At 36.6% G+C, this 14,955-nt stretch overlaps 1 protein-coding gene across 2 annotated transcripts in view; it reads right to left on the bottom strand.

Annotated features, from left to right (window-relative positions):
• Positions 1-12,027: 12,027 nt before the first annotated feature.
• The window catches only part of mllt3 (MLLT3 super elongation complex subunit), a 60,483-nt gene continuing 57,555 nt past the window's right edge, over positions 12,028-14,955 (bottom strand). For both annotated transcript variants that reach the window (XM_084405986.1, XM_084405985.1), the window contains exon 13: positions 12,028-13,327. In XM_084405986.1, the coding sequence (XP_084262112.1) occupies positions 13,196-13,327 (132 nt within the window). In that variant the 3' untranslated portion in view covers positions 12,028-13,195. The remainder of the gene's footprint in view (positions 13,328-14,955) is intronic.

Below are 14,955 nucleotides of genomic sequence, written 5' to 3'. Positions count from 1 at the left end.
CTAACCCGAACCCTTTACCCTAAACCTACCCTTAACCTAATTATAACCTTATCCCTAAAACCAAGTCTTGACCCTCAAACAGGCCTTTAAAGGGGTCTCAGAAAGTGAGGATTGGCCAAAATGTCCCCACTTTACTCTCTTTGTCCTCACTCCAATGGTCTAAAACTCAAACTGCACACACACACACACACACACACACACAGGCCACTTTATTAGGTACACCTGGGGCCTGTACCATGAAGCCGGTTTAGGTGGCTAGCCAGCTATGTTTCAGTTTAGTTTCAGCCAACCCTGGGTTTTAGGTACTATGAAAGTAGCTTGGCTTTAATCGGTGTTCGTTGCCATGGTATCTTACGCTGCACGGCTAACCTGCTCCGGGGCAGGTTATGTTCTGGATTCAAGATCTCAGACTGAAGTTTGACCAATCAGCTGAGAGCAAAGAAACATATAGGTGACGTAACTTATTCCAAGTGTCTGTTGCAATGACTTCACCTTTTCTTCCAAATCCGGTGGACATCTCAGCGCAAATTGTTTGACGAGCACTTCGTGGAGAAAGAGTTTTTAGCCAGACAAAATCCCCTTGCCTTAACTGATAGTTACGTGTATGAAAGATACAGATTTTCCGCGGAAGTAATGTCTGTAATGAACTTCTTGAGCCGCACATACAGAATTTAACACGTCGAATTCATGCACTTACTGTACCGCAAAAATATTGCGTTGCGGTTTTTTTTTTTTTTTTTTCAAGTAGTACTTGCACGGTGGGTGACGCACAGAAGCTATAGGGGAAAACACGGTTTGTCGAACCATTCGTAAGGTGGTCCTTGCTCTGCAGGAGTACATGAAAAGTTTCATTAATAGTGTTCCCCGGACATTTATCGACCATGTCCATAAAAGAGGGCTTTTATAAAATTGCCAGTAAGATATATTGATAGGGTGACATCACATGAACACTTTTTTTTTAAGCAAATTTCACAAATGTACTATACAATATAATACATGTTAAGAATTATTTTGAATCTTTTTTTTATTATTCTTCTGTTAATCTTATGATAGGATTCCCTAGAGTCATTGCAACATGTATGCAGTCTATTGCTCCAATCTCCACTGCTCTAGGGGAACATGAGGCAGATTATGTTAATAGGAAGTCCTATCACAGCCTTAATGTTCAGGTAGAGATGATGTGAATATGTGAGATGATTATTTTCTGTGAGATGAATCTTTAAATTAATAGTAACATTAACAGATATAACAATGATTTACTAGGCTAAACATTTCATCTGCAGACGACTTGTGGTCATGAACATATATGATCAAGTTTGGATGCCAAATGGCCTGGCTCCAGTGCTTGACTCACAAATTTTCCATGAGTCTGTGTTGTGTCAGCGCTTTGAGGAAAGCGAGTTAAATTTGGTACAATACAAAACACTGTTAATTTGAACTGAGCTAGAAAAACCTACACAATAACCCCCTATCATGACCCTCAGACAGGGCCACAGCACCGCTTCAGTGTGGCCCTCCGTAAAACCAGAGTGAAGATAGAGATGACCTTTGGCATCCTAAATGCACGTTTCAACTGTGTTCAGCCCTTAAGAGTCACCAGAGCGGGCATCAGAGATAGTGGCTGCATGTGCCATTCTGCACAATATAGTCACCAGTAGAAAGGAGCGAGAAACAACACAAAACCAGCTTCTCCCCGATGAAACTGACCCCATCACACTTGACCACCCAGCTGGTGCAGATGTAGATGCAATCACCATACAATATTACACTTAATAAAAGCACATTGAAACTGCAGATATGTCTCAAACTGTTTTATTGGTTTTGTGGGATGGTAGGGAGAAAGAGAGCAAGAGAAAGTTGCATTAATAAATATTCATACTAAAGTGTTACTTGGTTAAATAAGTTAAACATACATACATACATATATATATATATATATATATATATATATATATATATATATATATATATATATATATACATATATATACTGAGATCAGTTTTATCCAGCTGTTTGATTTTGTTTGGAGCCTCCTCAGCTCACAGTCAGCTCCTTTAGTGAACAGTCTAGTTCAAGTCTCCTTTTGTACAGGGCCCTGACTGAGTCTGTTTCCACCTGAAACATAATTCCACCACAAACATGATCATTACAAGTTTTCTGGAGGCTCATCAAATCACAAAAAGTTCCTTGACTTCCTACAAACACAGGACTGACTGTAGTTTATGTCAAGGGTTTTAAATCCTTACACATTTCTTCTGAAGGCCATTGAGGTAGAGGCCTCAGTTTCTGGGGCAGGTTGTGAAAAAACCTACAATAAAAGAGATGTGTAAGGGCCAGTCCCTTTTTTATGCCACACATTCAAATGTTTGCCATAATAAAAAGCCCAGTGCATTCACATCAGCAACTGTCTGAGAACAAGTGTCTTCATTTCCTCCACCCTAATAAATATAAATAGGCCAATGTAAAGCATAAAGCAGGTTATGTTTGGTGTTCTGTCTTCTGCATACTGACCTCTGTGTGGGAGACTGTGTGTGTGTGCTGGCTTCAACAGGGACACTGTATTTCCCTCTGCAGAACATACAGTCAGCCATATTTAAAACTTAAAAGTAGTAATGTATTGCACACGTACCCAGTGTTACTTGCTTAGAGGAGCCAGCACCAGGGTCAGACTGTACAGCACCTGTAATCCCATCCATAATCGGCTGTCCCTTATTGCCTACTCAGAGCCAACTACTCTGCCACAGTGTATTCTGGTTTTCTGAATTTAATTCTTTATTTCTGTTTTCTGCAAACAAGTGTTTGTGATAAAATGTTCACAAAAGTAATAAAAGGTTGTGGTAAATACTCACCACTTTGAATTATATTTTTATATTTTGTCTTTATCTGCTGCCAAGAACATTTGGAGTTGGGGTTGCATCTAAAAATCAATGAATATTATTTTTTCTTAGTACCGGTACATGCACATTTTTATATATTATAAAAATAGGCTATAGGCTATATTACACATATAGGCTACACATACATACATAATTTTACATAAATATAGAACGTATTTGTTTAACTTACACATTAACAATCAGCAATCTTTCTCCAACAGTCTTCTCTTGCTTTGGCAGCAGAGACCGTATTGTTTCGAGCTTGAACTACATATTTAAATTCATTTTAATTATGAATGATTATCTCTTGCTCCTCCGCGGAAAAATCGCGACCCGCGATTGGTTGTTCAGTGTCGACGTCACTCTTTTATGTGCACGCGCGCGTGGAGTAATCATAGCTTGAGGATCAAAGCCTGAGTTGACAGAGAAAGTTGATGAGCTGCATCATGGTACCAATAAAGCCTGATTGCATCGGTTTGGTTTTGTCAACTCAAAACGTATCCTGTAACCCCGAGTTTGTTCAGCTACCTTCATGGTACAGGCCCCTGTTCAACTGCTCATTGACACAAATATCTGGCATCCAATCACATGGCAGCAACTCAATGCATTTACTGTAGACATGACTGATATTATAGATGAAAAATAAATATTAACATGACAGGTGTAGATAGACTTTATAGTATGCGCAATTCCTACCTTATTTGTAGATTAATTTATTGAAATTAGTACGTAAATTAATTCTCCAATTTTTCTTGTATGTTTATGCCACTTTTAATCCATGATAATGCATTTTATGTAGGCTATGTGGAATTTTCACAAATTGTTTTATTTTAAAACAACCTGAAAATATGCAGTTATGGTTTACTTTTTGATTTAGTTGATCTTTTTCTGCTTTTGGGAGACGGATTAAAAACCGACCAATGAGAACGCAGAACAATCCGGATTCACTCGTTTGAATCCCTCCATGACCAGAGAGTCAGTCAGACCTGCATTTGGCATTGGACTGGAATAATTTTAGGACAACAGCATATTCCCACATTTATTTATTTATTTAAATAAGCTTTATGCTATACCTAAAATGACAATGAAAATTATGTAATTTTCATATTAGCTATGCAAATCCCCGAACTCATTCTCATGCACGCCGTTTACTGACAACAATAATTACATTTTCTCAGTTGAATATTTGCTTATTATGTAAAGGGATGCTTACACTTGCTTTATGAACTCAAGATAAAATCGTCTTGAAATGATATCAGCACTAGTTTGTTTAACGTTGATTTAAAGTCAACCCATTTAACTCGAGTCTGATAGGACAAGAAAGGTTGCATCTCTGACATGATTGAATCCCACTGTATTCCTCCTTTAATCTTTGCTCTTGCTTGACTTTGTAATGAAATATATGAGCGTGGTCGGGGTGAAGATAAGACTGAACTAGTCGTTTACACCGGCGAGCGCGAGGCCACGGTATAGTGATTGATGCCACGTGTCAAACCGGCTTAACTGAAACATCCTCTGTCAGTTTTTCCCTCGTCAGCCTTTCAGGCTTTGGAAATATGACTCCTACAACAGACAGAGTGCATCACATCTACATTATTGTACCTTCCAGCAGATTCCAGTAGAAATGATTGCTTCCATTTGGTGGCAAGCCTCCGACTTTCATCTGATGCATCGCTGGCTAGAAGCACAGATGTCCTCAATTCATTAGGAAGCGAGCTCGCCCAATAGAGTAACTGGCAGCGCTTGGCTTTTTCCTGTCAAATCTGTTGTTCTGTGCAGGAGGGGATAAGAAGAGAGAGAGAGAGAGCTGGAGATCTCCCGTTTGTTAGCTTGCTGGGAATAAGCTTTGAATGGGATCCAAGAAGAAGAGATTGTTCCTTCTGGATCCCTGGAATGAAAAAGGAACTTTGCTTTTCTTTTTTTTTTTTTTCTTTTTTTTGCTTCCTAAATATTGGAAAGAAGCAAATTGAACAATTAGGCTATAGCCTATCACTTTTCTGCCTTTGATTGGGGCTCCAAATGTATAATGAAGTTACTCTGCTGTAATACACTTGCATTCTGCCAATATGCAACATCTGTGGTGCAGGTTTGAGCTTTATTACTTCTGAATCACATTATGAGATTCTGAATAAAACCTATCAAATGTCACTGAACTGGGAAGAAACTATTGGTTCTTAGAATTTATGAAATGTGATCAATATTATGGAGTTATAAACAAGAAGCAAGTGTAAAAAAAGATGAACAGAAGATTATAGATACATAGCGAGATAGAGAGATAGATACACAGACAGACATACAGATAGATAGATAGATAGATAGAAAGACACATAGATAGATAGAAAGATAGACAGATAGACACATAGACAGACAGATAGATAGATAGACACATAGATAGACAGATAGATAGATAGATATATAGATAGATAGATACACAGATAGATAGATAGATAGATAGATAGATAGATAGATAGATAGATAGATAGACACATAGATAGATAGATAGATAGATAGATAGATAGATAGATAGATAGATAGATAGATAGATAGATAGATAGATAGATAGATAGAGGCCGTTCAAAAGTTTGGGGACAGTATTTAAAAAATCCATTTAATTAATTATTAAATTGATAATTAATTGGACAAATAATTAATTGAAGTGACAGCATTATTAAACAAAACAATTACAAATTTCTCAAATAAACTGTTCTTTTGAAATGTCTATTTATCAAATAATTCTGAATAAAAAAAGTATGTTTCTTTAGCAGCAAATCAGCATATTACAGGAATAAAATTGTAATACCATTTCACATTATTATGTTTTTACCGTATTTATCGTCAAATAAATGTAGCTTTAGTGACTTTCATTAGCCTTAAAAAATATTACTGAACCCAAACTTGTATTAACACAAATTTCATTATAAATGGCATTTCAAACAGATATGTCGTTTTTAAGACCTAAAACCCAATCTTCTTTTAAAAATGACTCAAGCTTTGTCAAGAAGCCATCAATGCAGTTTTTGGCTGGACAAACTTTTCTTTTGAAGTTAAAAAAATGGTCCTTATTGCAGTTAAATAACTTTGAATTTCCATTCCTTTTACTTCTACTTCCTTAAATGGAAATTTTGCATCCCGTTTGCCGCCTCAGTTCAAATTCAGGATTTGAAATGGAATTAAAAAAGCTTTTTGTACAGTTAGTGTCGGAGAGCGTCTTTACGTCGGCGTTGGTTGTGGCCGTGTAAACCAAAGCAAATGAGACTGCAGACGAACGCAAGACCCGTGAAGCGTTTTTGAAGAAAGCTGTCTATACCTCCAGACCTAACCACACTGTGTCTATGTGTACAAGTGCTGCTTTTGGTGATTCTCTCAGGGCCCCCGTCCCCTCCCTTGAGGAGGACTTAGCGAGCGCAGCTTTGTGAGTGTCTGCGCACTCTCACAGCCGGGTGGGCCGGCCGAGGGTCACGGGTCACTGGCCCGCCCAACTTCCATCAAGGAGAACAAAGCCTCCACCGGCCCAATGAAAGAGCAGGTTGGGACTGGGCTCAAGTCCAAGTGTCCCGGCCCACATCGGGGGCTTTACCGGGGGCTGAAACACGTAAAGAAATAAATAATCAAATAATAATCAGATCCTCAACCGCACGGAAAGCCGGTCATGTGGGAACTCTCGACGTGTTCCTCTCATGAAGCCTGAAGATACACCCCCTTTTCACATCAGTCCTCTTTTCTCTGTCACTTTGAAGTCTGCTTACTTTTGTTCTTTACATAACTCGATCAGATTTTTTTGAAAAAGCTCATTTGTATGCCTTTCCAGGGACATAGCTGCCACCCAGAATCCTTCACAAGGAGGCGGCAGAGAGGTCAAGTCAAACAGACGTCTGAAAAAGAGGCCCAGGTATGACTAAGCTAAAACATACGATTGGAGAACTTTAAATGATTGTCTCGGTGTGCGCGTTTGCGCACAATGGAGGATTAAAGGCTCGCCGGACTAAATCACTCGGAGAATAGGAAGTTGGGGGTGGGGTCTCTCGATTCATTTCCCGCCTAAACCACTTACTCCCAAACATGACGACCATGCAGAGCAAGCTCACAGGTTACACAGATAGACAAATATTTGCTCTGCTTTTGTTCCAGTGTAACTGTGAAGCTTGAATGTGGCTTCAGTTGAATACGGGGCCACAGGGAGTTTCTCCAAAGCAGAGAGATAAACAACAACATTTTAATGCTGAGTTCAGAGTTGAACAATTATCTCACTTTTAATTCATGTGTTGGAACTGGAATCGGTCTGTTTCATTGGAATTTGAGTTATAAGGAGAGGAATTTACTGAATTACGTTTCAAAGAAACTCAAGAGAAGAAATTTCTTTTGTCAGGACATAAATCATCACAAATTTTTTATATTTATGCCCTGAAAATATATAAAAAAAAAAATTAGACTGTACTAAATAAAAAAGTAAAACAATTTTAATCCAAATGTTAATTGGCTGACAAATATATACTAAGATTACATTTAAATGATATGGTCCATGGTCCAAAATTGTGTCAACCAATTAAAATTTTGATTAAAATCGGTTTACTTTTTGATTGTCTGAACATAATAATAAAATCTTTTCAGGGCATAAATATTCAAAATTTGTGATAATTCAAATAAGTTTTGCGTGCTATTCACATTTGAACTCCTCAACTTAAGAGGAATTAAAAAAAAAAAAATTGTTTTTTTTTTTTTTAGATATATACAAGTGATGTAAAATCGAAAAATCGTGATTAATCCCATCTAACATAAAAGTTTGTGTTTTATATACATTATATATTATTTATATTTTGTACTATATATTATACATTATATATATTAATAAAAATGTTTTATTCAAATTTAACATAAAATTCTGGCTTCTGTATATATAAACAAATAAATATATATAATGTATATAAAACAAACTTTATGCGATTAATCACGATTAATCGATTTGACAGCACTAATATATACAGTACCAGTCAAAAGTTTGGAAACATTACTATTTTTAATGTTTTTGAAAGAAGTCTCTTATGCTCATCAAGCCTGCAGTTAAAAAAAAAAAAAAAAAAAAAAAAACAGTAATATTATGAAATATTATTACAATTTAAAATAATGGTTCTCTTTTTTAATATACTTTAAAATGTAATTTATTTTTGTGATGCAAAGCTGAATTTTCATCAGCAAGTACTCCAGTCTTTGGTGTCTTATGATCCTTCAGAAATTACTCTAATATGATGATTTATGATCAATGTTGGAAACAGTTGTGCTGCTTAATATTTTTTTATAACATGAGATACTTTTTTCAGGATTATTTGATGAATAAAAAGTTAAAAAGAACTGTATTTATTTAGAATAGAAATCTTTTGTAACAATATACACTACTGTTCAAAAGTTTGCGAACAATAACTATGTTTTTTTAAAGAAATTAGTACTTTAATTCAACAAGGATGCATTAAATTGATAAAAGGTGATGGTAACGATTTATATTGTTAGAAATGTTTTTATTTTGAATAAATGCTGTTTTTATGAATAAATGCTGTTAACGTTTTACTCATCAATGAATCCTGAAAAAAGTATTCCAAAAAAATATATTAAACAGCACAACTGTTTCCATCATTGATAATAACTGAGTATCAAATCATCATATTAGAATGATTTCTGAAGGATCATAAGACACCAAAGACTGGAGTACTTGCTAATGAAAATTCAGCTTTGCATCACAAAAATAAATTACATTTTAAAGTATATTAAAAAAGAGAACCATTATTTTAAATTGTAATAATATTTCATAATATTACTGTTTTTTTTTTTTTTTTTTTTTTTAAACTGCAGGCTTGATGAGCATAAGAGACTTGCAAAAGCATTAAAAATAGTAATGTTTCCAAACTTTTGACTGGTACTGTATATATACTATATACATTTTTTCATTCAAATTCCTCTTAAATTGAGGAGATCAAATGTGAATGGCACACAACATTTGTGCTTGATTCAATTTCTGACTTTTGAAATGGAAATTTGGACATTTAAAGCCCTGAACTGGAGGACTTTTCACCGACCTTCCCTTTAATTCCATGGTGTATGCCATTTTAACTGCCTTTCTAAAGCTCTGCTTCATCTTTTCTCCGGTCCTCGGCCTTGTGCCAGGAAGATGACAAATGCACTGCCATGTTTTCTCTGGTTGCTGGTTTCTATGGTCTCATCTCTTTCTTATAGGAGGAAATGGTATTTAGAAGCTCAAACAGGACGTCCCGCTGCTCGTCCTGACTGTGAACCCCCCACCCGACACTGTGAAATGGCTTAAGTTAATCCAGGATCCTGAAAGTAGTGCCGTTTTTTTTCCCACCCCCTTGTTCTTCATCATTTAGAAGGCTTCAGGAAAAGAAGAGGGGGACACAATGATTTCCTTCTGGTGTGTCTCAAACACAGACAGGCGACCCGTCGTGCGAGACCGTCTCCAAGTGTGTCCCCCGTAAACGCGAGCAGTGTTTATGTCCGGCGTTTGGTGAGGATCCACAGGTGAAAAAACCCCAAATGAAAACTATCAGAGATCATAATGCAACAGCCATCTATTTTAATTATAATGGAATTAGGTTTAACAGGAAAATGATTTTGAGCTGAAAAGACTTTCAGAGAGTGAATAACTTTGCTGTGTGTGTGTTAACAGATGGTGCCAAAAGAAAAGCTGTCCGTCTCAAAATGTCGCTTGGGACATTTTTTTTTCCCCTCGTACTTTTTGTGGCCAAACCCATCAAAGCTCTGGTATGTAAGTTGCTGTGGTTGTCCTAATTGGCTCATGCCTCAGATTTATGAAGTAATGAACAGGTGTTGGGTGGGAGGGACAGCATGACATGGATTATAAAGAACCCCCAGCCGATCTCTCTCTCTCTCTCACACACATGTCTTTAGTTTTCATGGGCAGTTTCCCAATCTAGATCTGTAGATCCAACAAATAATCCAATTTGTCATGCAACATCAGGGTATTGTATTGAATTATATTGTCATAAATACTTTCCACAGATTCTTTTACAGGTAATTCTGGGTCATTAAATTACAGAATGACCACTAAAATTACGCCGAATGCATCAAAGACTTTGATACAAAAATTATATCAAAGGATAAAATGACTCATTTACATATACTGCATGCTCTAGTATATTTGTCCAATTTCGAAACTACGCAATAATATTAACATTATTACTGTATGCCACCAAAAATGTTAAAGAAACAAATCTATCTATCTATCGGTTGTTCTAATACGCATGTGCTCACAACACAAGCTGACCATATAATAATAATGGAGATGACTTGTACTCTAAAAACTTGCGTTAATTAATTACGAATGATACGATCACATCTCAAACCCATAAGCTTTTGGAGCAACTGTAGTTGGGCTGGCGTTCAGTGCAGTTGAGCCAGCTGCTCTCCCATGAATTGAGTGGAATGGTGTTAAGTGAAGTGGCTTATCCGTAAGCCTGTTAGAGATGTGCTCACACTTCCCGTCCCTCAGCCTCTGTGAATCGCTGAACAACAGAGGCTTTGTAGAGTCCCGGTCTGAAACCAAACGGCAGAGTTTAGCATACAGTCAGTCATTTGAGGCATTCATGATCACTTCTTCCTGAATTAATCAGACACTTGAGGGACGCTGAACTCCTCAAATAACAGTCTTAAAATTCCACATTTGTCAATTTTCACGGCTATAAACAAAGGAATGTCTGTTTTACAGGCATTATCTACGGTGTGAGAGGAATTGGGAACTTATGAATTCTGCTGATTTGCTGAAGCCATCATGGTAAGTCATCTTGGTGTCGATTATTATTGTTGTTGAAAGTTTTAAGAATGGCCTGGAGGCATCAGTTATGGGTTGATGCCATGCACCATCACATATTTCATAAAGTGTTTATGAATGTAAATAGTAGAGACCATTTGGGTGTTTGCAAACAGCGATGCTTTGAGGCATGAGGTAGTTTAACGCAGTCTCTCGTGACGCTTTGCAGACTCTGCTCTGGCTGTGTGTGTTCATGTGTTTCGAAGAAGGCTTGGGTTTTTGAGACTCTCTGAAGGGGTGGGAACCGTGGGATCTCTTGCTTTCAAAGGGCGCTAGCTTGCTATTGCTAGCCGCTCCGAAGTTGCATACCCTACCTTTAAAGTTTCCAACAAGGTCATGTCTGAGAGTGTCTTTGTGTGGGAGTTTGGGAACCACTGGACTAATATTTAAAGGGGTGGTTGATTATGATTTCACTTTTCTAACTTTAGTTAGTGTGTAATGTTGCTGTTTGAGCATAAACAACATCTGCAAAGTTACAACACTCAAAGCTCAAAGCAAAGGGAGATACTTGCTTTTAAAGAAATCGCTTTTTAAGGACTACAACAAATGGCTGGTAGGAACTACACGACATTCCTCCCGGGTTAGTGACATCACCAACCCTAACATTTACATAAACCCGCCCCTGAACACGATTTATAGATGATCAAGACAGAATATGCTAATCAATGACTACACATAAACTACATAAATTCATCAACTAACCATTCAGAAACGTCCTGTTGCTTCTACATGTAGTCACTTCTTCTTGAGTCTCTCCATCATTATCTGAATCCGGTTTGAACATAAAAGGCTAAAAGTTTTAGAAATTTTCAGTGCACGTCTGTGTGAGTGCAAGCTGTTGAAGCTCCGCCCTCTGTGCCGGGAGCAGCAGCTCATTTGCATTTAAAGGAACGGACACAAAACGGTGCGTTTTTTTACTATTTTAACATGCTATATAAAAATATCTGTGGGGTATTTTGAGCTAAAACTTCACATACACACTCTGGGCACATCAAAGACTTATTTTACATCTTGTGAAAAGGGCATTATACCACCCCTTTAAGTAAATTCAGATGATTGTAGCCATATTCACCAGCTAAAAACACGTTTCATTGATAAAACGTTCACCGGTCAGTAACCACATCCACAACGGCTCTGTTTTGAATTTATATTATGATCAAGAACTTTCAACTGGATGCAGGTCAGGGCCTTCCAAGAAAGGAAAGATATATTTTTTTAAATCACATATAAAGTTTATATACACATATAAACATTATATAATGATAACTAAACGAAAAGCTCTTTGGGCTGAGAAAATGAATCTGGGAAACAAAGTGTACAAGGCATGATTTTCATTCAGCAAAAACAATCAAATAAAAGAAAACAAGTCATACATTTCACACAGTGCCAATTATTCAGTATGAACCCACTCCGTCACCCACATGATCTATATTTCCGGCCTGCTCGTCCGATTCAACATTATTAGGGAATGAAAAGGGAATGCTGTTGCGTTTGCAGAAAGCAGAGCTTGAGGGCTACAGCTCGACCGCACAATCTGCTCATATTGGCCTCTATCACATAATCTAATTCAAAACCAAAAAAAGAAAAGTCATCATACAATGGAACTGAAAAGTAAACTTTGATTACTTCTTGATTTCCTCAGTTTAAACAAAGCACTCCCAAGCTACAATTGGGACAACCAATGAACAGCCTCGGGAACGGTGGTCCCCAAAAAACAATAAATAACATTAGAAGATTCAACAATACATTTTCCAACTGAAACAACTTGAAGAAACATTTTGGGTAGAGGTCAACGGATTCGCTTAAGTCTTTCCAATGGTGCAATGAAAACCATTGATCAATTATTCAACAGGGCAACATTTTACCGCTCAGCAATAATTTGCAGACAATGTGCGATTCATTGAATAACAGGTCTAAAAGTCGTCTCCGTCCAGCATTATGACACCGTTCATTTTACACGATGTACAGTCCGGCATGGAAAACTTTGCTTCTGATCCATGGAAATGGTGAATGAAAATCCTTTTCATGTTTAGCATTATGAGATGTTTCATTGCCAATGAGATAGTGATGATCCCAAGTGCTTGCACAAGTTTAATATCATTTGCACTTACACACACACACACTTGAAACTCATACTCAATAAATAGACAATGTGGTAAGGCAGTGTTGAAACATGCATTCATCACAAAGAACCTATCAAACATTCATACGCAAGTAACAATATACACAAATGTGTTTCGATTTGGAGCGAGATTTCTTTTTTTTTTTTTTTTGGCAATGTCAGATTATCAAGGCTTTTTGGGTGAAGAATCTCCAGACTCATGTAACAACGTTGTCGATTTCTGAGGCGTTTCGAGAGACGAGCTCTGGAATGAAAGCGGATCCTTCCATTGCCTTACAAGTTCCTATTTAGAAGGGAAAAACAAAAGGAGGAGAAAAGAGAGGTGTGATTTTCCTCCTGGTGGCAGCCAGCTGCACAAGTCTTCAAGACGATCCAGAAGTCTCCAGGTAGCTTTGCAGCTTCCGAACTGTGGTTTTGTCCAGAGAGCAGAGGTCAAAGTCAAAAGTTGTGTTTGTGATGTGAAAGTGTCCCGTTTCTTCTATGAGGTTTACAATCTGAAAGAGAAAGAGAGAAACATGTATCATCAGAGGGCCAAGCACCAAACATAACACTGTTTTAAGCATCACTCGTGCTCATATTTAGTTTGATACAGGCAAACACCACACATTTTCTTTAGAAAGCACAAAAATCTTGTTTAAATGTTGTTAGTTTGCAGAATTAGCCCCAAAATAATACGTGGCCGTCCCTGTTCTTTCGTCTATGAATCTTCTACAAAGCTCCATTGACACCGAGGAGCCTCCCTGTGCATGATGTCTTGTGTCTGATTGTAATGAAGAAGATGCTTTCCCAAGGCAGCCTGTTATTGGTTCCAGTCCTCGCTGGTTCAGAAGGGGGTTGAATTGTGATTACAAAGAGAGCGGGGGGGGGGGGGGGTTTGCAGAGCGGCCGCATGGATTAAACTGGACCCTAATGGGACCCAAACCTGATCCGTTTCACACTACAAAGCAAAAGCCGCATATGGAAGGGATTTCTTCCATTTCTCCTGATCGTGGGCCAGAAGCACAGTGAGACCGAGAGGCCTGTTATGACTTCTGAAGATAGAAGTCAGCTGTTCGTACGCCTGTAGCCTGGACTAAAAAAACTTAGATGTGCTGCCATTGTTTAAAATTTAAGAAGCTTAAGCAGACAACAAAAGGCTATTGTGAAAGTTGTTGCTGATAATAATAATCTGATAATTATATATATATATCAAAAGTTATATATATAAAAAACCATCTATCAGTCATCTAATTTATAACATTTTAAATAAATATTTGGATAAGCGTCTGCTAAATGATTAAATGTAATGTAAATGTAATATATGTGTGTGTGAAAAATATACAAAAATGTATATAATTAGGCTGATTGTGTATGTGTATATATAATTAATCAAATTTACAATAAATGAATACATTTATATTTTTAAATGTGTAAACAATTAAAAAAAATATATAATTTATAACATTTAAAATAAATGTACATATATATATATATATATATATATATATATATATATATATATATATATATATATATATATATATATATATATATATATATATACACATATATGTTATAAATTATATATTTTTAATTGTTTACATATTATAATTTTAATGTTCAATTTTAATTGTTTACACACACATACATATATATGTGTATGTGTGTGTGTGTATATTTAATTTATAATATATATATATATATATATATATATATATATATATATATATATATTTTTTTTTTTTTACATATATGTGTGTGTGTGTGTTTGTGTGTTTAAAAAAAACCCTTTTTTTACCCATATATATTAAATATCATAGATGTCCCGGAATGAAGAATTAATCTAGGATAGGATAAGACAGGATAACAAAGAATAAAGCTTGCCAATGACATCAACGAATTTTCCAGTTTTTCATCAAGGGATAATCATGGAAGTTAATCAATGCCATATCTCGGGATACATTGCGGAGGACGATGACTATTTCACAAAACTCTGCAGGATTAGCGTGATTAAGATGTACGTTTGCACCGTTTGGACCTCGTTTGGGACGTCTTCCAGACTTAAACCACCACAGGCTTTGCAACAGAAGGGCACAGCAAATCCTTGGAAAGAGAGAAGTATTACTCTCCATCGTGTCAAAGC

This window comes from Rutilus rutilus (genome assembly GCF_951802725.1).
Source record: "Rutilus rutilus genome assembly, chromosome: 3".
Lineage (NCBI taxonomy): Eukaryota > Metazoa > Chordata > Actinopteri > Cypriniformes > Leuciscidae > Rutilus > Rutilus rutilus.
The sequence above is the reverse complement of the archived record's forward strand: the minus strand, read 5'-3'. Positions and strand labels throughout refer to the sequence as shown.